The sequence below is a fragment of the Pogona vitticeps genome, chromosome 1, assembly GCF_051106095.1.
Source record: "Pogona vitticeps strain Pit_001003342236 chromosome 1, PviZW2.1, whole genome shotgun sequence".
In the NCBI taxonomy this organism is placed as follows: domain Eukaryota; kingdom Metazoa; phylum Chordata; class Lepidosauria; order Squamata; family Agamidae; genus Pogona; species Pogona vitticeps.
In genome coordinates this window covers 317,265,730-317,293,042 of record NC_135783.1, presented here as the reverse complement: position 1 = coordinate 317,293,042, position 27,313 = coordinate 317,265,730, and the positions used below count along the sequence as shown (strand labels likewise).

The 27,313-nt window shown below is 40.5% G+C and overlaps 1 protein-coding gene across 8 annotated transcripts in view; it reads right to left on the bottom strand.

The window, feature by feature from the left end:
* The window catches only part of MIPOL1 (mirror-image polydactyly 1), a 233,386-nt gene that overhangs the window by 129,902 nt on the left and 76,171 nt on the right, over nt 1-27,313 (bottom strand). For all 8 annotated transcript variants that reach the window (XM_072986393.2, XM_072986392.2, XM_078392515.1 and 5 more), the window contains 3 exons: nt 25,198-25,327; nt 21,933-21,966; nt 21,502-21,672 (listed from right to left, as the gene is read on the bottom strand). In XM_072986393.2, coding sequence (XP_072842494.2) covers nt 21,502-21,672; nt 21,933-21,966; nt 25,198-25,327 — 335 coding nt within the window. The remainder of the gene's footprint in view (nt 1-21,501; nt 21,673-21,932; nt 21,967-25,197; nt 25,328-27,313) is intronic.

Genomic DNA, 27,313 nt, shown 5'->3' with positions numbered 1-27,313 from the left:
GTTTTGATTTATTTTAGTGCGCGGTCAGTTCCTGTTAACTTTTATGCTAAGAAAATTCCAGAACGAACTGGAATTATACCTTCTTTTGCATACCCACAGTTCAGCTTTTACAACCAAGAAGAACTGAGAAAAGGTCATGAAAGTGCCTAATAAGAAGAAAGATGGCAACTCAGTGCATGTTCAGGTTACCTGACCCTTTTAAACTGCAAATACAAAGAACTGAAATTGGGACTGTTTGCATGCCAGAGCCAGTGTGATGGGTACAGCTCAGGAAGAATATTTCTACTGGATTTTCCTTAATATGTAAGCTGGGCTTCAGTCCCACAGTACACCTGCAAGTGAACACAACTTGCATTAAAGGCAAAGATCAGCATTGTATGGTTGTACTTCCACTCATACAATGGATTTTCACCTCTCTCTCTCTCTCTTTCCTCCCTGCCTGCTGTTGCACCTCTTGTTTTCTAGAAGATTCCCCAATCTTTCAGAGATACATTATGGCTGCATTGGGGGGGGGGGAGTGGTTTCAGGCGACAAAGGAAATCTGTTCAGTCAATAATTTCCACATCGGACTGCAAGCAGAGCTTGGAAAGTTACTACTAGAACAGTAACTTTCACAAAGCACTTAGGGTTGGAGGGACATTTTTTGGGGGAAAGTAATTCTTTACTTCCCCATATCTCTAACGCCCACAACAACACACAAGGCAACAGCGCAAGGCACAGCAAACCAGCAGTTGAACCATGCAGTACTTCTCTACAATTTAGTGAGTCCACACACTTGTCTCTTTTAAATTAATTGAAAAGTTACTGCCTAAAATCCAGTAGTAAATTGCAACTAGAATAATCCCACTGAATGATTAGAGATGTAGTGAGTCAATTCCTCTGTATGTTCCACTGATTAAAAGAGCCTGTTTGTGGATTTCTGCCATCACTACATGGCAAAAAGTATAAAATCATCCCTCATTGAGCTGCAACTGTAATTTAAGGTAGTTATATTTTAGTTACTGGAAAAGTCCAAGATTCACATTCCATTCCTGGATGATAGCTATATACTAACATTTTAAAAACAGGACAAAAATTGTGCACAAGCTTTCAGAGTCAGTAGCCCGGTTGTTAAGTCTGAGATGTAAAAAGTGAGGAAGCAGAAGGATGGGGAAACAGGAGGGGCAAAAAAGCAAAGTCTTCAGGTTAAAAGGAGGCGTGTCCAAATGTGGATCTTCCAGGTGACTTCCCACTGGTGTTCAACTGCAGCAGGAAATATCGTTCTCTTGGCTGAGAACAAAGAACTGAGGAGAATTTAGATCCACCACTGCTGCAAAAATGAATTTTGTCCTCTTTCTGTCCTTTGCTTTGCTTTGAACTTTGCTTCTTTATTCCATTTATACACTACTCTGGGTGGTTTGCAGATTAAAACTTAGAACCCTACATGACTCTACCAAAGAAAAGAAAAAGAAAATATTTCTTTACCCAGCGTGTTGTTAGGCTATGGAACTCCTTGCCACAGGATGTGGTGATGGCACCTGGCCTAGATGCCTTTAAAAGGGGATTGAGCAGATTCCTGGAGGAAAAGTCCATCGCAGGTTACAAGCCAAGATGGGGATGTATAATCTCCAGGCTTTGAAGGAAGGTCCCCTAAATGCCAGATGCAGGAGAGGGGTATCAGGAGACAGGTCTCTAGTTGTCCTGTGTGCTCCCAGAGGCACCTGGTGGGGCCACTGTGAGATATAGGAAGCTGGACTAGATGGGCCCTTGGCCTAATCCAGCAGGGCTCTTCTTATGTTCTTACGTAACAATATAATCAATATGGCAGTTCACTGATATACATCAAAAAATTAACAGAAGAAAAAGAAAAAAAATAATTCAATTGTTAATTTAAATGTTTGGGAAAAAAGAAAAAAATTAATATTAATGGCATCTGTCATTGAAGGCAGCTTTTCACAAATATTCTAAATATCAGAAGGGAAGAAGTCTGGCATAGCTCAGCTGGAGGTAAAGGTAAAGGTTCCCCTTGACAATTTTTGTCCAGTCGTGTTCGACTCTAGGGGGCGGTGCTCATCCCCGTTTCCAAGCCATAGAAGCTTGTTCCAAAGACTGGGGGCCACCACCAAAAAGGCCCAATCCCTTGCTGTCACCTTTTTGGCCTCCTTCGGTTTATTACTGAACACTGCTGTCTCCACATTCTGCATTATTGGGGAGATAAATTAATTACAAGCAATTAACTATTTGTAACTCATTCCTTTCAACTCTGGTTGCATGCTTGCAGAGGAGAGACTGGAAGTAAGCAGGACCAAGGCCACCTCACACTCTAGCAAAGCAAAGCAGATGGTGCTGCTTCTATACTGCCCCATTTTGCTCTCTTTCCTTTGTTCCACAGTTGGAACTGGGCAGTGAGCAAGCTACCCCTGGCACCAAATGGAACTTGGTGTTTTGGAGTGAGGACCTTCCCTTCTTGCTCCTCTTGTGATCATCACAAGGAATTCAGGTCTACAAAAAAGCTTCCGCTTGAAGGGAACCTTTCCCTTTTCCCTCTTCTGAGGTCGGTAAAATGAGTACGCAGCTTGCTTGGGGGTGTGTGTGCAATGTGTAGCCTGCATCATTAACTTGTAAACCCCCCAGAGAGTGCTTGAAGTGCTATGAGGCAGTATATAAACAGCACGCTTTGCTATGGGGCAGTATATAAGCAGCACGCTTTGCTCCACGGAGGTAGTGGAGTGTGTGCGTGTGGGGAGACAAGGCCTGATCCAAAGCTGCAGGAGACCCCCCCCTTCTTTTTTGAAAACTACATTATGCTTGTTTTTCTCTCTTTAGACAGCACTGTCAACTTTTATGTAGGAAATTATTTTCTAAAACTGTTCCACCCATTCACTTTTGGTATCGTTTCTTAAGCAATACAAAACGACCCAGGTTAAGTTTCACTTGATAGATCGGTGTTCAAAAAACCTAGCAACACACATAGCAGAGAATCCCAAAATAGCTATATAAAGTTACACAGAGTGATGAGAATGGTGGACTAGGATAGGGAACACCACAGTTCAGGTTCCCATGAGCCTTGCAGTTTACTGGGATACCTTGGGCCAGTCACTGTCTCTCGGCCTCACCTATCTCACAGTATTATAGGGGATGAAAATTACTTCCATTTTAAAACGCACTCACATACAACAGAGGAAACACTTTGTTCATGCACATGTACACACATACAAACGGACACAAGCACACACACATCTCTTCAGATGCTGGCATGAGCATCTTCCACCTCCTTAGTGGACCTGCAACTTTTAAGGTATAAAGACAGAATAATCCAGAAGATGATTATTCCAAAATAAAGTAAAAGGAGCATATGTATTTGCAAAGGCTTTCACGGCCAGGATCTAATGGTTGTTGTGGGTTTTTTTTAGGCTTTTTGGCTGTGTTCTGAAGGTTTTTCTTCCTAACGTTTCGCCAGTCTTTGTGGCCGTCATCTTCAGAGGGCAGCGCTCTGTGCTCTGGTGCAATTTGGGAGTTGAGTATTTATGGCTGTGAGATATATTTCACTTTTATTTTCATTAAAGGTTCAAAGGACTTGATCAGTTTTGTTATATTCTGAATACTTTGAATCTACATGGAAAGATTTTTTCTGCTTTAAAAATCCTTTTAGTAGTTTGAGCTTGAGAAAATCAGGAGAGAGGAGGGAGGGAGGGAGGGAGGGGGAGATGAAAGATAACAAGCCTCACCTCAGTGCCTCAATTCCTCATTATTCAATGAATGCTTCTAACATATTTCCTCTTATGATATCATTCAGTACAAAATGTAATAAAAACAGAAAAACTGAAAGGTATAAAACAATCCATTCATTCAACACCAGTTTCAATGAACAGCAACAATAAGGAAATGTATATGGGAAGCTTTGCTTCTACGTTCCACCTCCACGTAATATTTTATGAGGAAGGAAAAAAGAAACAGAGGAATTTCCAACTGTGTGGGCTTTCCCCACATTTTCTGTCATGTTAACCACAGAGCCAACTCATAGTCTTTTCAGATGCAGAAAGCTAGTGTATCAATGTGTGTGGCTTAAAGAAACATACATGCCTTTCACAAATGCCAGGGCAGTGGGTTTACAGTGTGATTTTCATTGCTCATTCATTCAACAAAGCTGCTATTTTTGTGTGAGCAATATGATGGACAATTGTACACAGCCCCTCCAAAGAAATCTGAAGGTAAATTTGGAAAATATATTTATCATTTTTTAAAAAAACATCTCAGTCTAGTGCAGTGGTTCTTAACCTTTGTTACTCAGGTGTTTTTGAACTGCAACTCCCAGAAACCTCAGCCAGCAGAGCTGATAGTGAAGGCTTCTGGGAGTTGCAGTCCAAAAACATCTGAGTAACAAAGGTTAAGAACCAGTGGTCTAGTGGACAAGGCAGTGGCCAGGTCACCTGTGTGCCTGCTGAGTTTACTCTCTAGGTGCTAACTATTGATGGGTATCTTCAGAGTTCCTCCTTTCCTTCTTTCTCTTTAAAATGGATATAAATTGGACAGCCCTTCAAATAGAACAGGGATGGCAAATATCCAGGCCTCCAGATACTGTATGTTGGTCTAAATTCTGAACAATCATATTTTACTTTGTCCATTTTAAGGACTGCAGGTGTTACAGTTACATCTGGAGGACAAAGGATTCTTGAGAACTCCCCAAAACAGAAGATGCTCACATACAGTTTGAAGAATTGTAAAATATTGTCACACAGTTGACTTTGAAAGGAGAAGACATGGCCAACCTAAGGAACAGAGATCTTTTTTGAGAATTCAATAAGAATATTACCTGCATAGCAATTATGTATGGGCTTTGGTGTTCCTGCATTCATTAATAGCTGCATCATCATAGAGCAAGAGATGTTCCATTTTAAGATTAGTAATAAAATGCTTTTGCTTTGATTAATTAAATTGACAATATATTACTGAAGCAAGCTACCAGTAATACAAAACCATTTTCTGTTTCCTCTCAAGGTTCCAACATTAAATATTTAAATTCATTCCAAAAAACTGGTTAGGGAGTTTGATCTGTATGAACTTGGAGCTTAGCACTATGATAGAAGAGGCAAACAGCAATTAATCTAACAAGCTTTCACGCACATTTAGGGACATTACCTAGAGTAATTTTCTGAAGGGGAGCAGCCCTTAAATATTAGAGAAAATATGACTCTTTGATGTTAACAATTAATTAATATTTGTAATTGAATATATGATGTAATTGTGCCCTCAAATGCTATGGAGTCATGGATTTTGAAATATAATTGTTTCAACAAACACAACAGGTGATTTTACAATACAACTGACAGACATCCTTGAGCACAAAAATTTAACAACGATCACGACAGTAAATGGAAGAGTCATTAAAACGTACTAACAACATTATTTATGGTTGCACATTTGTTCTTGTATTTATAATTCACTCGCTATATGAAAACAATTTTCAATGATGATGTAAAGAAGAAGGGAAATCTAGGGTACCAGTGAATTTTTGCCAGTAATTTTTCATCTGCAGAATTTATGATTTAATTGTGTCATTCCATCCCTATTGCTTGCACAAACTTCACAGAATACAATCTAATTTTTTTTTATTGCCTCAGTTAAGACTGTAGGGTGGAAAACTGGCAGATGCCATTTGTTTGGTATCCCCCTTACTTTCCCCCTGCTTCACTTGCACCGGTAGTTCCGCTTAAGGCAGGTTACACCTTCTGCTACACAGACTAATGCTGACTTTTGTGTGCATGTCCACACTGAATCTGAGGCTAACAAGCCTTATGCAGACTGCCTGGAAAGTGTCAATCCGCATTACTGGATTAACTTTCTATCTCTCTCATGATGACTCATCCCTTATTCTTCATATAATCAAAACACTTTCAATTAATCCAGTTACTCCTTGTCACAAGTCCTTACTTATAACAGAAAGCAAAAGCTTTCCCCTCCTGCGGTTTGCAGTACAAGAACAGTTTGCTGAGGACCTACTTGGAAAACCCAATACAGTACTTCCCATGCCACACCACTCCACAGACCAAATGAGACCACAGACATTCCTATGCCAAAGGACCTGTGGACCTGCTTCAAGTCAAGGACCCTGCTTTGTTCCTGTCTTCCTTGCATAAGAGGGGTAAGGGGTGGGGGTGCAAAGTGCTTCAATAGCTACTAAGTGTTCTGCATAGAAGTCAGCCACTGCTTGGACTATTGGCAAAGTATGTCCAACTTTGTCCCTTTCTCTCCTTCTTGGATGGCAAAGGTGAGGGGACAGCAAAGCAACCCAGCTGTGGTCTTCAAGCTTGTGGCACTATCTAAGGGGATGGAGCTTCAGGGAGAGGATAGCACAATTTTGGTGGTGGGCGAGCTCTAGATGGTGAATTAAGCCTGTGGATGGGGTCTCCCACAACTGAATTAGGAACACACACAAAAACTCCATGAAGTTGTCTTTTACTGAATCAAACCATTGGTCCATGTAGTCCAGAATAGAGATGGGGGTACAGTGGTCTCCGCATCATGACCCCGCTAAACGACGAAACTGCTATCTCTAGTCCAGAACAATTATCTTTGACCTGCAGCAGATCTCCAGGGCTTTAGGGATGAACTCTTTCCAATCACCATATGGAGATGGGTAGTAATCTCTTCTCCAAGTACTAACTTGACCCAACTCTGTTCAGCTTCCAAACCAGATGAGATCAAACATACTCAGAGGTATAAAAATTAAGAATTCTAGGTAGCATTGCTTTAAAATACTTCATATTTATTTATTTCTCACACTTCTTTGCTGCCGTTACATGCTGCATCACTTTAAAGTAGTAGATATAAAGTGGCTTATTCTTACCACCTTAGCAATAGTGGCTGTCTGACTGGGTTTTTTTAATGGACTGATGGGATCTTCGTATTCATCTCCCAGGTGGAGACCAATATATTGCGACGAGAGGGAGCTGGGCCGTTGGGCCTTCCTCCCAGAACCGGGCCATCCACTTACCGCTTGTGGCATGGCATTTGTCGTTCCTGTCACTGCAATCACGGATGTAGCCCGGCGGGGGCTTCCCTGACTCCTTGCACTACTGACCATTTAGGAGCTGAGTGGGGAGACTCATCATCCTGCCTCCTTGCTGGATTGGTTAGCAGCACAGGGCACAGGGAGGTGGGGAAGCCCCAGCCAGGCTACTTATGCAATTGGTGGGGCGCGAACTCTGACAGCCGTGCACACCATTTTTGCAAGCAGTAAGTGCACAGCCTGGTTATCGGGGCAGAATCCAATCAGTCTGGCCACCTGTGATACTGATATTCATATTTTTCTCCCCCCGGGAGATGAATATAATTACCCATCTCTAATTGTTGCATCTTACTGCTTAAAATGTTTTTTGGTGTTGCTTTTGTTTGCTGCTTTTTTATGTGCTTGATCTTTTTCAGCATTTGTATACTTACTGTTTTTAGCTTTCAATATTGCCTTTTAATTTTTTTAGCTGCCTTGGGTCCTTTTAAAGGAGAAAGATGGGGTAAAAATAAATAAATAAATAAATAAATAAATAAATAAATAAATAAATAAATAAATAAATAAATAAATAAATAAATAAATAAATAATCTAGGTGTCTATTCCTTAACGCCACAGAAGAAATGTGCTTTCAGATTAACTCTATGCACTTAAGTAGATGTTTGTGCAAGTGGAGGGTTGTTGTTTAGTCGTTAAGTCATGTCTGACTCTTCGTGACTCCATGGACCAGAGCACGCCAGGCCCTCCTGTCTTCCATTGCCTCCCGGAGTATGGTCAAATTCATGTTGGTCGCTTCAATGACACTGTGCAACCATCTCGTCCTCTGTCGTCCCCTTCTCCTCTTGCCCTCAACCTTTCCCAACATCAGTGTCTTTCCCAAAGGAATTTGGAGTGCTTCTGCCTCATACAATCCATTCTATCTGTGTGAAAAAGTCTCAGTCATGTTCATTCAGAGTCAATGTTCTTTTATACTCAAAAGTGGAGCACTACAAATCCAGAATTTGAGAGAAGGCTAAAAGAAATATATGGAAAATACATGTTGCAAAATCTCATTTTGAATCACTCAGTGCAGTGTGGTTCTTTTTTGCAAAAATGATGCTGGCTGGGAATTTACTTGAACCTTTGGGAGGCCAGTGAAATGGACCATCTGATTGGTTGTCTCTTTTGGATTTAAAAAATTATGTTAAATCAAGTTTGACACCCCTTGTCTTTATGAAGCTCCTGCTGGTAGACCTATATAATGCATGCTCAGTTATAACAAAGTGGCTGTTTTCCCATTTTGAAATGCCTTTTTTGGAGGATCAATATTTCAGCTTCTGCAGTCTAGACTCTTTCCAATTTTTTAAAACTGGGTGGGGCCAACCATTCACTTTCAAGATAAGCAAGATTGTTCTTTTCAATTTGGAAACCACTCATAGTAGTGGCAATGCCACGAGATGGAGTAATATAGAATAGTGGTCCCCAACCTTGGGCCTCCAGATGTTCTTGGACTTCAACTCCCAGAAATCCTGGCAAGCAGATGTGGTGGTGAAAGCTTCTGGCAGTTGTAGTCCAAGAACATTTGGAGGCCCAAGGTTGGGGACCACTGGTATAGAAATATAATAAACAAAAAAAGGCTATTTCCTTTTTGAAAAGGAAGTACTGTATACACCCAAGTCACCCTGCAAAATAGGCCCTGTTACAGGTGAATGAAATATAGATAAGTGTAGGTGTCTGTACCTGCATGTCTGCCTAGAGAATTCTTGGATAATTTTTAGAACTGGAGTCCAAACCAAATGGAACACCCTTATTCCAAATGCCTAGAACTTATCCTCCTTTGTCACAGACACTACTATTTCAGTTTACAATTCCCAGAATCCCTCAGCTAGCTGCTTGGCTGGAGATTCTAGAGTTGTAATTCTAAGAAATTAACACTTGAAAGCTCTGGTCAGAAGAACACAAGAAGCTGCTTTGTACCTTCAGATTGTTATTCAACCTAAATCCATGCTGTTGACAGTAACTGGCAAGGTTTCTACCTTCCAGGTCTCAGACAAGGTCTCCCTCCCACCACCTGCAGACATGAACCTTTTCCTAAAAGATGCCAGGAACCTTCTGCATAACAACTGTCCGTTTAACCACTGAGCTACATCAACATTTCATGATATTCAATGTGGATGAAGAATATAGAGTTTGCCACAATCATTTACAAGAAGAGTGACACCTCTCACTCACATTTGTTTCTACACCAGCAGCTTTTCATAGTATTCTGTATTTAAATATTTAAATTCGGAGTTAGCATTTTAATTTTACCATGGTATTTCCCCTTCACCTTTATTCCACTTTAAGGTCAAGAGTGACTCAACAGAGTATCAGACAAGGAGAGGCTTTCTTTGAGATCAGCCTGATGTCTAATCTATTACACTAACCCCTCCTATGCTTACTGATTAGGCCTTGCTCTCTATGTCTTGCCTAATATCAGATACAAAAATGATTATTAAAAGCAAAATGGCATGAGATCTTGCTGATATCGTAAATCAGAGAAAGGAAACAAACAAACAAATTACAGAACCCTGGGCTAGAGTGGCAACATCAATTATGTTGCTGTATTTTTAATTCTAAGCATTTAGTTTTCCCTTTAATATTGCTCAAGTGTTAGCAAATAAAAAGATGGGCATAACTAATTTGATAATTTAACACCTGTTTATCCCATTATGGGATATCCCATAATGTTTATCCCAGATAGGGACATGGTGGAGCTGCCAGTTAAACCACATAAGCCTCTGTGCTGCAAGGTCAGAAGACCACCAGTTGTAAGATCAAATCCATGCGATGGAGTGAGCTCCCGTTGCTTGTCCCAGCTCCTGCCAACTTAGCAGTTTGAAAGCATGCAAAAATACAAGTAGATAAATAGGTACCATCTCGGTGGAAAGGTAACGGCGTTCTGTGTCTAGTTGCGCTGGCCACATGACCATGGAAACTGTCTTCGGACAAACACTGGCTCTACGGCTTCAAAACGGGGATGAACACCTCCCCCTAGAGTTGGACACGACCAGACTAAATGTCAAGGGGAACCTTTTTTGTTGTTGTTGTTTAGACGTTAAGTCGTGTCCCACTCTTCATGACCCCATGGACCAGAGCACGCCAGGCCCTTCCACTGCCTCCCAGAGTTTAGTCATTACCTTTATCCCATTAAAAGGGCCCTCTTGAGAGGTCTAATTTGAAGAGATTCTGCTCAGCTCATTATTCTTTATATTTTGGTCCAAGAAAAAACAGAATAGCAGTTTTGTTTAGTTATCTCTTATCTATCTGGATAGGTTATTAGAATTATAGTCCATGAAAGATAACTTTTCCAAGCCCTGATCCTTCAGTATGCAAGGCAATATAGCTCAGTGATTTAGGTATCTGGCTGTGGAGCCAGAGGTTGGGAGTTTGATTCCCCCGTGTGTGTCTCCTTGATAGAAGATGGACTTGATGATCCATAGGGTCGCTTCCATCAATGCAGTTTGATGATGATGTCGTCATCACTGAGAAGCAGATACTGGCCAGAAGCCATGCAAAGAGATTCCTGCTCCCAGATGAAATATTTACTTTTTTTTAACCTATCTACCTTTCAAAGGGGGAAAAATCCTCCGCTGTATCTCACAGGTGTAGTTCTTACCTGAGAAATGGTTGCTCACCTGTGGCGAGAATGCTTGAATGATTTCTGAATGGCAAAAGTGGGAGGAAGGTAACTTCAATAAACTGAGGTGCAGAAAAAGTTGTTTTAAAGCTGGCCTGAGAGGCCCTATTGATGCTTATTCATTATCACCGACTACCTGGCATGGTTAAAGGTGGGCGGTCAAGGGTGCTGCTCCTCTATCTTTGTCCTCTAAATGACTGAACAACAGCAGGCATCTTGCCAAGTGGTGCCATGAACAGAAGAAAAGGGACTTGAAGTCGTTTCAGATGAGCAACTGGGCGCAAGCCAATTTTGTTCATGAACAATCATAAGCATGTTCCTGCAAAGCAGGATGTGATCAAACTATTTCAGAGCTGGAAAGCCAGGTTTGCTTGCCAATTACGTTATTGCTTCAGTGCCGAGTATTAAATAGACAGTGCCACCCCAGCCATGAAACAATTGTTTGTCTTTAACAACACATTCTACAATCTTCAGCCTTTCGGCCAAACTGTAACTCAATTATCTGTTGTAAAGGCAGAGAGTATAGAAGAAAATTTCACCCAGCTGAGGGCATTCGGGACTCCTGGAAAAACAACAAAAACAACAACAACACAGCCATTTCTTTACACCCAAAATGTCTAAGTAAAAAACTAGCAGTCCTTTCCTCGGTTACTGAGTTGAGTTTCGGTTGCCAAGTCTCTCATGTTAAGAATTCCTCTCCAGAAGGTGTAATTGGCAACAGGCCAGCAGCCAGTCAGAGAGATTTCGTCATACTGCCCACTACTGGCAAAGACATTTATTAAAAACCTTTAATTAGAGGTAAAATGCTTGATTTTTAGTTGGTTTGATCAGTGAGCAGAAAGAGGAGGAACACCACCAGCAAGGGAGTCTGTTGCAAAATACCAGAGTGTGAAGGACTCCTGTGCCCTTTTCCAGTCAGTTAGCCATGGCCCCCTCTAGGATAATGTCTTCCAAGTGCCTCCCCTTCCTGTTTTCCATTATCCCCCAACAGTCAACCAGCATTATGTGACCACTGAGCTTGTTCACTCCTTACTCAATATGTCTGAGCCTATATCCACAGGGCTTTTTCTGCTGCTAAGATTTTGTACTTCTACAAAACTCTGAGCTCCTTTACATACATTGCTATTTTTCTGTCACATGCAGACACCTGACATTTAGAAATCAAGGGGATAACACAAACATTACAAACAAGATGAAACATCCTATGCCCACACACACAACCCTTCCTCAAAGTTTTCTTTTATATATCTGTCAGCGTTTCTTAGCGCAAATCGCAGTTCTAGCAGAGTGATTCGCAGTCCAGGCAGTCCAGAAATAACTCTCACACAATCCAGCAGCATTTCCTTCAGCAACGTGTATTTACAGCAGTATTTACAGCATTCTGGCAGCATAACATGTACAAGTGATCTTCAAGCAGGAAGAAGATACAACTGACTGTACAATTCACACTTATATACATATACAGGACCAATCAGATCACACATTGCATCATCCCTGAGTTGCATCATCCCTGAGTTGCATCAGCACTGCTGAGTCATCCTGACTCAGTTTTAACACACCTGATCATTATGGCTTCTCATTAATACACTCCATTCTGCTCAGGCCTGTAATTTTCCTTGACAATATCTTCCCCTTTTCTCAAACCTGTGTATCAGTTCCTCCAGAAAGATAAAAACCAGAAAACAAGTTCTATGGGACAATACAGTATCTCATTGTTAGCAAATATGTCTTGGCAACTGGAAGTCAATGGTTGAGAGCTTTTCTTCTTATTCCATAGGGCCAAAGCGCTCAAAGGGAGACTGCCGTGAATGTTTAGCTATGCTTTACTTGTTTGTTTTTTTATTCACTTGAAAATATGTACGAAAAGTAGTATCAAATATTTGAATTTAGACCATTTTATTTATTTTTGCACACTGAAAAAGTAGTTTGCATATTTGCTCAGCAGTCTGGTGAGTGATCTCAGATTATATACACAAGTACTATTCAACCCAGTGAAGATAATGCTCATCATGCCATGAAAACAATGAACTCACACTTAAAATATACCACAATAGAGACATACACAGAAATCAGGGGCTCACTTGGAAGGTTGAAAATCATTTCATCCCCAAGAATTACCAGGCAGTTCCAATTTTGCCAGCAGAGTAAAATTTGAGGAACATTCTAGTTTGAAACATGGAAAAGCATAACTGCACATTTATTATGAGCTAATTAGCAAAAACAAGACCTGGAGCTGATTGTGGCTCTGATCATGAGCTTCTTATAGCAAAATTCAAGCTTAATCTGAAGAAAGTAGGAAAAATCACTTGGCTAATCAGGCATACTCGCAATCTAAACCAAATCCATTATGAATAAACAGTGGAAGTGAAGGACAGATTTAAGGAACTAGATTTGGTGGACAGGGTGCCCGAAGAACTATAGATGGAGGCTCATAACACTGTACAGGAGGCAGCAACAAAAACCACCCCAAAGAAAAGGAAATGAAAGAAAGCAAAGTGGCTGTCCAATGAGGCCTTACAAATAGCAGAGAAGGGAAACAAAATGCAACGGCGATAGGGAAAGTTACAGAAAATGGAATGCAGACTTCCAAAGAATAGCAAGGAGAGACAAGAGGGCCTTCTTAAATGAACAGTGCAAAGAAATAGAGGAAAATAATAGAAAGGGGAAAACCAGAGATCTGTTCAGGAAAATTGGAGATATGAAAGGAACATTTTGTGCAAAGATGGATATGATAAAGGACAAAAGTGGTAGGGACCTCATAGAAGCAGAAGACATCAAGAAGAGGTGGCAAGAATACACAGAGGAATTATACCAGAAAGATCTGGATGTCCCAGACAACCCAGATATTGTTATTTGTCTGGAAGCCACCTAGAGTGGTCGTTTTGACCAGACAGGTGGGGTACAAATAGAATGAATGAATGAATGAATGAATGAATGAATGAATGAATGAATGAATGAATAAATAAATAAATAAATAAATAAATAAATAAATAAATAAATAAATAAATAAATAAATAAATAAATAAATAGTATGGTTGCTGACCTTGAGCTGCAAATCCTGGAGAGTGAAGTCAAGTGGGCCTTAGAAAGCATGGCTAACAACAAGGCCAGTGGAGGTGATGGCGTTCGAGTTGAACTATTTAGTATCTTAAAAGATGAGGCTGTTAAGGTGCTACACTCAATATGCCAGGAAGTTTGGAAAACTCAGCAGTGGCCAGAGGACTGGAAAAGATCAGTCTACATCCCAATCCCAAAGAAGGGCATTGCCAAAGAATGCTCTAGCTACCGTACAATTGCACTCATTTCACATGCTAGCAAGGGTATGCTCAAAATCCTACAAGGCAGGCTTCAGCAGTATAAGGGGCAGAGGAGCTAGAGACCAAATTGCTAACATGTGCTGGATTATGGAGAAAGCCAGAGAGCTCCAGAAAAACATCCATTTCTGTTTTGTTGTTTATGCAAAAGCCTTTGACATTGTGGACCACAGCAAACTATGGCAAGTTCTTAAAGAAACAGGAGTGCCTGACCACCTTATCTATCTCCTAAGAAATCTATATGCTGGAGGAGACTCTTGAGTGTCCCTTGCACTGCAAGGAGATCAAATCTATCAATTCTGAAGGAAATCAACCCTGAGTGCTCACTGGAAGGACAGATCCTGAAGCTGAGGCTTCAATACTTTGGTCATCTCATGAGAAGAGAAAATTCCGTGGAAAAGACCCCGAAAGTGTGAAGGCAAGAGAAGGGGACGACAGAGGATGAGATGGTTGGACAGTGTCATTGAAGCTACCAACATGAATCTGACCAAACTCTGGGAGGCAGTGGAAGACAGGAGGGCCTGGTGTGCTCTGGTCCATGGGGTCACAAGGAGTCGGACACGACTTAATAACAAAACAACAACAAATTAGAACTTAACTAGAATTATATCACAATGTGATGTCAAATCACATCTGAAAGACTAATTCAACTAGATTAAGCAATAGACACACAAGTTGTTACTATAGATCTACAATGAAAGAATATGAAACTGGCCAAACAAAACTCAAATTATAATTATTTAACTGGCACATATAGTACATGCCCCTCTTTTTAAATTGACATCTTGATGTAGAGAGCCTGGAACTGCACACAAGGGGTCAAAACCAAGCAGCCTCTGATACCAAAACCCTCCCATTCAAAATGACAACTTATGGCCTTCTACGTCTACTAGAGAGAGCTACATGTGGCCAGCACAGGCTTGCGTTGTAACCTCCACCAAAAGTAACTAATTGTGGGGTAATCTTCCTGGTAGAAGAAATAACTCAACAGGACTGTTGCCTAAGGGAATATGACACACAATTAGCTTTCAAATTGAGTGTCACTTATTAATGATCTGTGCTGGCCTTCTTAGTTGTGAAGGAATTATTTGGGGAAGTACAGTATACATAATGCACTTTCTTCAGGCATGCAATATTCTGAATGGAGAAAGAAACTCATGAGGAAGACCTTGCAGTTTTTCCATTTGTACATTGCATAAGGTGTAAGACTGTATGAGGTGTATCATGGAAACTGTCCTGTACACATGTTAGAAAAAAAACACATACCCTTTCCACTAATGTGGTCTGCCTACCCCACTTCCAATGTCCTTAGATGCTCATGATGGCATATAACTTTAGAATGCTGTAGCTGAAATCCAAGAATGAACCAACACATAGGCTCGTGTTCTGCTGGAGTTTTCCAAGTGCTCAATTAACACTATATAAGTGACTGTGATATTTGGCAACGTACTGTATCTGTTATAGTACAGGTTGGGAAACAGGCACCTTGCAAAGCAGCACAACTGCATGTGCCATGTTAATTGTTCTGCCATTACAATGAATGGGTGGATTATTACCCAACTGGATTTCCGGTCACAGATTCTATTTGATTACTAGGATCCTATAAAGGACATCCAGAGACCAGCATTCTGGGTTATCAAGGAATAAGTACTTGCCATCAATCTTTTGGGAGGGATCAAGGAACATATATCATTAGATCTAACCTTATGCCAACTAGGTACTTACAATCAGTGCTCGTAAAAGAGCTTTTAACACAGCTTCCACTGCCCAAACTTAACTTTTCATAGTCAGTTACCAGCTTCTCATGCTTCCTTAACCATTCATATATGCTACCCTCCTCATGTTCAGGTATCCTCTTTAAAAAAGAAATCTTATCTCCTATACATATTGTTAAAGGGAAAGTCCTATTTTGCCAATATGGTTCTGGGGAAAAAAATCCAACTTTTTGCCATTAAGGATAATGACTGTCCTCCCTCCCAACTGCATGGAGTGGCCAGGCGAGCTGGAAGAGAGCGGAGATGTGGGAGCAATTTGATGGATGAGTGAGGCTGCCAGCGGTGGCAGACGCGTGAGTGGAGGGGCCGTCCGCAGGGGCTGGCCCCTTGTTAAGTCCAGCTGAGCAGCGATATTCATATACTAATACCAATACACCCATCTCTAGTAATGATCCACCCAGACATTGTAATGGCAGAAATGTAAAGATAGGTCTTGGATGGCTTAAGTCACTGTTCCCTCACCTAGTAGCTTTTGTATGTGCTGCCCAACCATCCTCTGTAGTCCAACATGATGACAGGTTATTAAGTTCAGGGAAACTGTCTAAATCCTTTCTTGAGCCAAGAACCTGCTGTTATTCACCTGCAAGTTCTGCTGTGGGACAATATTAATGAAAAATAGCTAAAATAAATGACATTCCAAATTCCCTAAAGAATAACCAAGACATAAATGAGAGAACATTGATCTATATACACATTTGGTGGGAGAGTGGGAATAAGACAGACATAAACAATCTAATCAGTGAATTCTGAAAGATCTGATGTAATAAAATTATTACTAACTTGGCACTGTACCAGTGAAAACTCCATAAAAACACTTTTCTGTCTTAGATATATCACGTATCAAGTACGGTAGTACTGCCTAGAATCAAATATTTGAAGTGCAGTATACTTAAGATAAAAATGGCATTTATGGCCTGCACTATCTCCTTGAAACTCTCTCTGTGCTGTACTGTCAGAGGCAGGAATTAAGTGCCAGGAGCACAGAGCCAACTAAATGCTCTGGATGAATGGCCTTTTTATTAAGGTTGTGTTCAATGTTTTAGGCGCTGACTTTCAACTCAGAAAAGACCCACAATTTGAACCCACAATTCAGAGCCAAAGTTGCTCAAGACTGGTTTGTCAGGTGCACTTGACAAATCCTGCTGGAAAGCACATTGTGACAGAAAGGCTAAACAATCCAAAGCTGCCAAAACCCAAATACAAAAATCCCCTCTTCTTTTGCTTTCATCTTCTGTTCTGCATTGAGAAAAAAGGTATGAAAGAGAGGGGTTTTTTCCCCCCCTTTTCAAATAAGAGTCTACTATCGGTATTTTCCTGAAACACATCATTCTACTACATATATTATCACCAGCACAATAGAAAAACAGAAATAAAATAATGAACTTCATTTTGAAGCCGTGAGGTAAACATAAAGCACAGTAGCAATGAGTCACCACAAACTTTCAAATTACAGAAGGTGACAGAGTTAGATCCAAAGATTAATTGAAGGGGAACTGCTAATTGCCTCCCCATGCAAATGTCCCTGAAGCTCTATACTGAAGGAACCACTAAGTGGGGGTCTCCTCACATGAGTAAAAGTATCTTATACTAGAAAACATGGGGGAGGAACCTCTACAAATCAGAGGATTGCACCAGGCCATTTGGCTGGACATCTACCCTTCCCACCACCACTTTCAGCCTCCTCATTCTACACACCCAGCATCCCAGTTTTTGGAAAATATGCCAAAACAGAAGGATCTAGGGAAAGCACTGGCCATCTGGGTTATTCCCCTTTCTCACTTCTGTTTACTTGTGGCTTTGAAACCCCCTTAGCTCTGGCCACTTTACATTTTGAAACCTTCTCAGTACTAAAACAGACACAGTTCCCCCAAGTTTGAAATACATATAGGCTCTCTAGAGGCTTCTGGGGGCATGAGGGGGCATTTCTTTTGAAATTTTGTTCTGTTTGGAGTGTGTTCGGGTTGCTGAGGTCTGAACGCTCCAATGGGGTGACTACAGACCAGAAGCTTCTTTTTTTCCTTGTGAAGAATGAGAACTTGTAGTAAATAAACTGAACCAGATAAACTGCACCGAAGTCAATCTAAATTCTGTTTTCAGCAGTAGTCAGTCAGACACCAGTGCAACAACCTACTCCAGATATTTTGAACTGAAATTCCCATCTGCCCCTGCTAACCCGGCTAATATTGAAGGATCATGGGAGCCTAAGTCCAGGTTGAGGAAAATTGCTTTAGAGTTCTCAGTCATGTCACTCCTGGGATCTAATAATCAAACTGTACTCTAGGAGTTGGGAATCTGTGGCTTTACAGATGTGGCGGGACTCCAACTTCTATCAATTGCAGTTGGCATGAGCAATGGTTCAAGGATGAAGGAAGCAGAAATGTATTAACTGGAGAGCCAGAGATTTCTCTTCCTGAATAGACCAAGAAAACTCTACAAAGGGATCAAAAGACAGATTGGCATCATTCACACAAAACTTACCCATACTCTGTGGCAATAGACTCACTAAGTTAATTATGGCTTGTACTAAGTACTTAATTTTTTATCTGAATAAAAACCCTAACCAGAGCTTAGAAAGTTAATTTAAAGGAATTAGTAACCGTTCCTGGTCCAACCCCTCAAAGTAGCTACTTGCCTTCATAATAACATTTTAAAAAAATATCTTTGCATTTGTGGCATTCACTAAAATCTAAAATAGTCATTCTCATACTACTGGCTAGAACTTTAGCAAACAATAGCATAGCTTATTTGCTGCCTTAACAGAAAGGATTGGGTCTATCAGTCAGTATCCTATTGCAGGCTTATGGGACCAGTGCCTCCTAACTAGTGCCTCCTACTTGCTACTGTAACTCACAACTGCAAACCACACAGGTATCACTGCATCCTTTCTCTACAAGTAGATTGTGAAGGGATGTATTTATGGAGCAGTTGGTTATGGTCAGCTACCCACACCATAGTCTATAACCTCACTGGTACTTTTCGCTATGAAAAATACTTGACGTCCTATCATCCCAAGAAGATTGTATAATCAGTTTTGTCAGGTCCAGAGGGTGACAGTCCATTTCCATTGGCTGGCCCTTCCTTCTGCATTCCTCAGAGCTCTTGAAAACCTGAGTCAAGGGTTAGAGGGCCCTTTGGGAAAGCATAGGGAAATATGAAAAAGCTGCAAATGGAAGGAGTCCCTCTTTTCTGGGAAAAAGTTATTGTAAGTTTAAGCCTGTGCCTCCTATTAAACTGCCATACTCACTCCTTCATACAACAAAAGTTGCGTCCATCTAAATTGTGCAACTACAGTGAATGAGACTCCTTTCCAAAGAGGTTAGCTAGAGACACTAAAAGCAATTTTAAAAAGCATTCTTCAGGTATGTGAGTAGCAAAAGATACAGTGGCACAGCTCCTCAATGGAGATGGAAAAATGATAGCAGAGAACTAAGAAAAGGCAGAGGTGCTCAATTCCTATTTTAGTTCCGTATTTTCCCATATGACAGAGTATGAACTTCCAAACAAATTGGAAGTGCAAGTGGGGGAGGGGACAGGGTTGCAGCTGGAGATAGATAAACAAATAGTCAAGGATTACCTTACCACCTTGAATGAATTCAGATCTCCGGGGCCGGATGAACTGCATCTGAGAGTATTGAAGGAACTGGCTTAAGAACTCTCAGAACCGCTATCCATTATTTTCTTGAAATCATGGGAAACGGGCGAGGTGCCAGAGGACTGGAGGAGGGCCAATGTTGTACCTATTTCCAAAAAGGGCAAAAAAGAGGAACCTGGAAACTGCAGGCCAGTCAGCCTGACATCAATCCCAGGCAAAATTCCGGAAGAGATCGTAAAGCTCTCATTGTGCAAGCACCTAGAAACAATGCAGCAATAACTAGAAGCCAACATGGGTTTGTCAAGAACAAATCCTGCCAAACTAATTTGATCTTGTTTTTTGATCAGGTAACCTCCTGATAGACAGAGGGAATGCTGTAGACGTAGTATATCTGAATTTCAGCAAAACTTTTGACAAAGTGCCCCATGATATCCTGATTAGCAAGCTAACTAGGTGTAGGCTGCATAGATCAAGTGTCAGGTGGTTACACAATTGGCTACAGAATTGCACGCAGAAGGTGAAGATTAATGGGTCCTTCTTTAACTGGGAGGAGGTAAATAGTGGGGTACCCCAAGGCTCAGTCCTGGACCTGGTGCTCTTCAATATTTTTATTAATGACTTGGACGAGGGATTGCAGGGAATGCCTGTCCAATTTGGAGATACCAAATTGGGCCAAATAGCTAATACCCTAGAAGACAGAAACAAAATTCAAAATCACCTTGATAGGATGGAGCACTGGGCTGAAAGCAACAGAATGAAATTCAACAGGGATAAGTGCAAAGTAATGCACCTCGGGAAAAAAAGAACAATTGCACAGCTACAAGATGGGGGATACCTGGCTCAGCAAAACTACAAGTGAGAAGGATCTTGGAATTGTTGTAGATCACAAGCTAAATATGAAAGCTAAATGTTAATGCATTTTAGGCTGCATTAACAGAAGTATAGTTTCCAAATCCCGTGAGGTGCTAGTCCTCCTCTATTCAGCACTGATTAGGCCTCACTTTGGGTAGTGTCCTGGACAACACACTTCAAGAAGGATGCTAACAAATTGGAACAAGTTCAGAGGAGGGTGTCAAGTATGATCATGGGGCTGGAAACCAAGCCTCATGAGGAAAGGCTGAAATAATTGGGCGTGTTTAGCCTTGAGAAAAGAAGACTGAGGGGTGATATGATAGCACTTTTCCAATAGTTGAAAGGTTGTCATACAGAGGAGAGGCAGATCATCCCAGAGTGCAGGACAGACAACAATGGGCTCAAGTTAAAGGAAGCCAGATTTTGGTTGAATATCAGGAAAAACGTCCTAACTGTTAGAGCAGTACGGCAATGGAACCAGTTACCTCAGGAGTTGGTGAGTTTTCCAACACTGGAGACAATCAAGAAAAACTGAGATAATCACCTGCCAGATACACTTTGATTGTATTCCTCCATCAAGCAGGGGGTTGGACTTTATGGCCTAGTAGGCCCCTTCCAACTTCACTTTTCTATGATTCTATCTCTTTCTGGAAATGATATGGAGCCTTAGCTGTACCATACCACACTGGAACCAAGCCAATCAAAGACAGGAAGCTCACTTCTTCAGTAAAATAGCCAGCAGGTGATTGAAATGCTTTTACTTTGTTGACTCCCATTTTAGTGACAATATCCTGTAAATTCTTACAGTGCCATCTTCAACATGTCTTCTTAGAAGTAAGCCAGAAAGAAGGCATTAGACTTACAGCTCAAAGCTCACAATTCACTTGTTTTTCTCAGAGCCTGTTTTCATATGTTATTTTTGATGTATCCTAGTCTTGTTCCAGCTGCCAATACTTTACGTTTGTGTTATATTTCAGTTATTCCTTCAAACTTCCCATATCGAATTTTACAAGGGCATATTGGATTTTAATCTTAACTGGAAATCTCAATTTCTTTTTTATATGGTATACATGAAGTATTTTGCCCTAGTAAATATAAGATTTATCATACAAGATCATACTGAGGTGGCTTGGAAATATGAATGAGCCCTTTAATATAATATTGCTACTTTCCTGCAAGAATTTACAAGAATGATTTGTGCATAAGAAAGTTTTCTTAAAAAGCTAAATCTTAAACAAGGGAGTCATTCATTTCTCCAGCAGTGAAGAGAAGGGGGTAGATGGATATCCGCCAACAAATCTTTTATAAAATAATACAGACTTACTTGAGCCAATGCAGCATCTCGTTCTTCTATCACTGCATTCATTTCTTCAGCTGTTATTTTCTTTTTCCGTTCCTGGGTCCTGTATATTCGATCGACAATTACAGCACCAGTCCTCCGTATCGCTAACCCGGTGTCTGCATTGTTTATTCTGTTCAGTAATTCCTGTAATGTCTACCAACAGCATTCTATGTTAGTCAGACAAGAAGTTTTAATATATTTTATTTAATATAGGGTTTTAATTAATAGGCACATGCGAATTGTAAATTGACTGAGTGAAGTTATTGAATTTTCATACTGCAGCAAAGATGTACATTATTAGTGTGTCAATTCTTCTTTTTTCCCACATCTTAGTTCCTGAAACCCACTCAATTGAACTTAAGCCTCTAAGATAGAAGACTGACATCAAGAAATCTCCTCAGAGAATGGCTTACCATGTCATTTTCTTCAGGGTTAATATTTTCTAGCCTAGGAAAAAAGGGACACAGAAAGCCTGATCAGTAGCATTTCCTTAGTGCAGCAAAATGAGTTCGCTTTTTAAATCTTTAGAACCCTCAAGTAATTTCATTCGACTAGTCTTTAGAGTCAACCATGACACTGAACATATTAAAGTGCCACCTGCTCGATTCCATCTTTCAATAATGCACCATATCTTCAGTACCGACTTCAGAATGTTAAGTTATTAATGTTTACTGCTATATATGACTACAAGGATCAATTGTTCATATGTGCTTAGATGAAGAAAGTTCCCTTGCGGCAGGAGTACAGATGCTCTTCTGACTTATTTATTTATTTCTGGACCTACAACTTCCAGAAGAAATTATGTATTTTAATTTTGTTTCGGTGGCCCCTAAAAATAAAATAAAAAACATTGGTTTTCCAATCCAAAACATATTTGCCGGGAAGTCAAGTCTTACAGTCTTTAATGGAATCTTTATTTTCAAGTAAGTTTGTGTAGGACTGCAGTCTTAGGTATATGGGAAATGGGTTGAGGTTGGCTTACCAAATATGTGACGTTTTGTATTTCTCAACAGAAGGTCAGGAAATTTTTTTACAAGTTTATTCTAAAACGTTAGACTCCGGTGAAAGGTACATGTAAAAGAAAGCCCTTTGTGGTCCCTATTCATCGATTTGTGCAGTATCTTCCCTGCTTTTATAGAAAATGGCTGCCAGCAAGTTTACAATTCTGTGAAAATGATTCTGAAAAACTGCGTGCAGACACATTTCGCAGTTACGTGGTTCAGTAACAGTAGCAAGTAATGGAATAAAGGGATAGGGAAGACATTATACAGAAACACTAATAAAAACTTTTATATGTACAATATTAAAACGTACAGCCTCTTTATGTATTATTCTTACTCCTTTGCAATCATTTTCAAGGCCGGCTCTATGCATAATAAAGTTTCGAAAGGTCACATTCTACTTATAAATGACAGTCAGGACCTGTTTCCAATCATGAGATTAAATGGCACCTCTCAAGCTTGATCCATGGGTCCAAAGAAATCGACATAACTTTCTTAATTTTTCCTTTACAGCTGCAGCTTTTCTCATTAGAATCTGAAAATGCTCTGGGGAAAGAGATTTCTTATTTTCTGGAGCTGTTTTTCAGAGACTGTAAGAGGCTATAGTCAAGCAGGCTCCCGAGAAGCCATAATGCACATGGATTAGATCCCAGTACAACACTTTGAATCTCATCTAGTTATAGCAAGAGAGGTCCAGGAATTATGCCATAAAAGCCTTAAACTGCAGGGGTTTTTTAGATTAAAAATACAGATATCAGCAATCTGTTGTTTAGACCAATTTCTAGATTCAGTCTTGCACAATGCTCTGAATTTACTGTCTAATGCAGTATGCATACAGATAAAAAGCTTTCGTAAAAAAAACTTTTTAAAAAAATCAATATGCATGAATACTGAAATATTATTCAATGCTGTGAGATGATTTAATATGGAAAAAGGTATCACAAAGTGTCCATGGTTCACTATGAGTACTGTATACCTCAGGCCGGTGTCACCAAACACAGTATGGACAATAGTGTTTTTGCATGGTAAATCATTGTAGGATATGTGAGTGGTTGAGGCAAGCCTGCTCACTGAGGTAACAGTAGGTGGCGCTTGCTTGGATAGCACCGAATACACAGACAGGAAACAACTGGTGTATGTGTGTCTGGACTACAACTCCCAGATATAATCTCTTCTAAAGTAGTAGCTGTAACTCAAAAATTAATATTTTTCAGGCCAATGGAAGATTACCCTTTTTATACTTGGTGTGCAACTGTACCTAGCTTAGCAAAAAATAAGACAGGAGGAATCCATATAAAGTGTGTGCTTACAACTACACGCAGTGAATTGCACAGCAATAGTCAATGATACAGAGAACTGGCGGACCTTCAGGTATTATAGAATTCCAAATTCCGCCAGCCCCAAACAGCATGGCAAATGTGAAGAATGTACCTCTTCAGTTGAACATCTGAAGAGGTACAGCTTCCCACGCCTGATGTACTTTTTTGTACATAGAATCCCCAATTTTGTTAGCACACTAATACTTATTATATACAGAGAAATGATCCTACTTTTAGTTGCAAAATAAATATTTCAGAAGACAAAGGAGGGTGTACAATATTTCAATAGTACCTCTTAATAACAAGAATTGTTTTCCCCCCCAATTGAAAGTATCTACTGGCCTCAAAACACTTGACTGATTTTATATATTGAGAAGTTTCTGACCAACAACCTTGTAGTTCGAACTCTGGATCCCTCTATGAAATGTCACACTTCACTGATTTATTTCTGAATAAAATCAATACTGGTTCCTCACTCCTCACCCACATCTATCTGCAGTCATTCACCTTGCTTTCTGTCTCAGGAACAAAGTTGTCAGCAAATCAATAGTAAAAACTGCAACAAATAAAGCCAATAACTCCCTTAACAATCTTGTTACCCAATATAGCAGAAACGAAAATTTCCTCCATATTTCATATACAGAATTCATTGTAACCACAGAATTCAAGTACTGAAAGAAGCAATGGGTCACTCCTCTACATCAGGGGTCCCCAACCCTGGGCCTCCAGATGTTCTTGTACTACAGCTCCCAGAAGCCTTCTCCACCACCTCTGCTGGCCAGGATTTCTGGGAGTTGAAGTCCAAGAACATCTGGAGGCCCAAGGTTGGGGACCACTGCTCTACATGGATTGTTCTTTTCTCCATGCACAAAGGACCTTTGGCAGACATTTCATTCACTCATTGAATACTGTATAATGTTGTTTCTAAGTAACCACAGTGCATTTCCTCCTCCTGGATACCCTTGCACTCCCAGATGCAGATTATAATCTTGCACCCAAGAAGAGATACACAACATTAATGAGGCCTAAGAGAATTTAAGGATTTTAAAGAGAACATGAGGCTATAGCACAGCCAGCTCATGATCTGAACAGACACATCATCTCACCCAGGTCTTGTACCCCTCCAACTCACTTGGACCATGAGCTGAGCTGAACAGAGCTTTAGTAAATCAGTGAACCTTGGTCCTAAGGCTGACAAGATTTGCAGAGGCTACAGAGGAAAGGGCGAAGCATTTGCTAGATGAGAAATACTGGTGTGTAGGAAGGAGTGTGTGATGCAGCGTGGTGTCTTCTCTAAAATGTAGGACACTTGAACATAGAATAATATGTTTAACATATAGCATGGAATAGGGACATACGTTTCAGAAGACTGTTCCAATAGCTTCATTCGTTTCCATGCATCATCTCTCTCTTCATTGGCCAGCTTCAGTCTAGCCATGATGGCATCATCACGTTCCCGTTGTGCAGAATGGATTTCTTCTACTAGAGCTGTAATGTAGCAAGTGGTTTTAACATGTGAACATGGTAGAGAGTATAATAAAAGATTTTATGTTCAATTGGTAGATCAAGATGAAAGATATTATTCCTGTTCTTCAAGGCAAACTTCTAACTTTCCAAATCAATGGATTTCCAGTCATACAGCTAAATATGGCACCCTGCTTTACAACCATTTCCATAAGGGTAGCCAGGTTAATCTTGACTACATTAAAAAATTTCAAATTGATTGTCCTCATCCTGGATATAATCCAGAGAGGTTCTTGAGCTGTATCTGAGGGATTATTGCATCCAGTGATGCACTACAATTTTCTTTAAGCAGATGCTGCACCTCTGCTAGATGCCAACATTAGATGTTAACCTACCATCTAAACATTTAAGAAAAGCCAGAGACCTACCCCATTCATCTCTTGTGGCCTAAACTGATGCATATGGGAAGGGCACGGCAGGACATGAGCACAACAGCATCCTGCTTTTGATGTTCCTGGCCACTTGTATTCATAGATAGCTGCATCCCTCTTGTTATGAGCTGTCAAGTAGCTTCTGACTTACAGTGACACTGGTCAAGGTTTCCAAGTAGGTGAGACATCCAAGGAGTGGTTTGCTCTTGTCATTCCCCCAGTGAGTTTCCACGGCACAAAAGGGATTTTAAGCCAAGTCTCATCTGAGACTCTATTCATTACAGATTATTATTTCCCAGCTGCATCCCTACTTACTACTGTCTGGAAATGTCTAGTAAAAGATGTATGATGTGATAGCACTGCATCCTGGTTTCTATCTCTGTTCCAGTACATTGTCTGTTTGTGGGAACATAAGAAATGAGTATCACTGTGACATCAAATGGGTTGCTGAGGGTTGCATGAAGATAACTTGCTACTCAACAGCAATATTCCCACACCATAGTTCGGTCATTATTGCAAAAATGACACAAAGGTTAGATTTATGCAAGAAAAATAGAAGATTCCCGCTACTCTAGCTTCCAGAACTATGGAAAACCACTGGCATGGGTCCATGGTTCTGTCAGCGGAGCGCTGTTCATAGAAGAGGGGGCTCTCCGGGACTGATTCTCTCATTTTTCTGCAGCTCTTTCATTGTCTCTAAATATATGCTCTAGAGGTTTGAATGATAAAGGGGAGGGGGACCCAGGAGAAAAAGGAGATTGGCAAATATCAACTTCTCCTACATCTGTCTGCAAAATCCTCCAGTGGATTCTAGAGACTACTGTGAATGGAATAACTCAGTCCTAATGAGAGAGCCCACCTGTGATTTATTACGTTGGAAGCAGGTAAGTCACAGTTTGGCCAACCACAGCCTCTAGTTTTAGAGATATGGTTTGTCAGATAATATTAGGGAATGGAACATTCAAAGTATTATTTTCTTGCCCTATAGTTCCCAAGCAGTCCAATATCTGAGTTAGTCCAGTATCTCTTCTAAGGTACAGTGATGGGGCACAGCAATGATAATTATCTCCCAGAGTGACTGTGAGCAGAACCTGAGAAAATGGCCTTTCGGACTACGTCCCAGAATGTCCCAGCCAGCTGGGCCTCTATTTTTTTGCTGGCAGGAAGATTCTGGGAGTCACAGTCCAAAAAAATAAAAAAAAATCCAGTGCTGGCTCTAATCTACAGAGATACAATCCTCAGATTGAAGTGTAGACATCAATATTGAGAAATCTGACTGATTTCTCAGTGATAGGAAAAAATTAATAGGTTCAGTGGTGCTCCTTCTTGCACATGTGAATCTGTTCTCAAAAAATAACAGGCAGGGATGGCCATAACGTCAGATAGGGTGGAACAACATCAGCCAACAAATTCTGGCTGCCTTGAAATAGCAATACATTATTTCATTTATTATTGTTTTGCTGCTAAAGATGGTGAGATATAATTGAGAGGAATTTGCATCCTTGTGCCAAAATAATTCCACTGGTCTTGTGTGGAGTGTCTGGATAAGTGGTGGCAGCACTTCTCTGCCCTGAGCAGC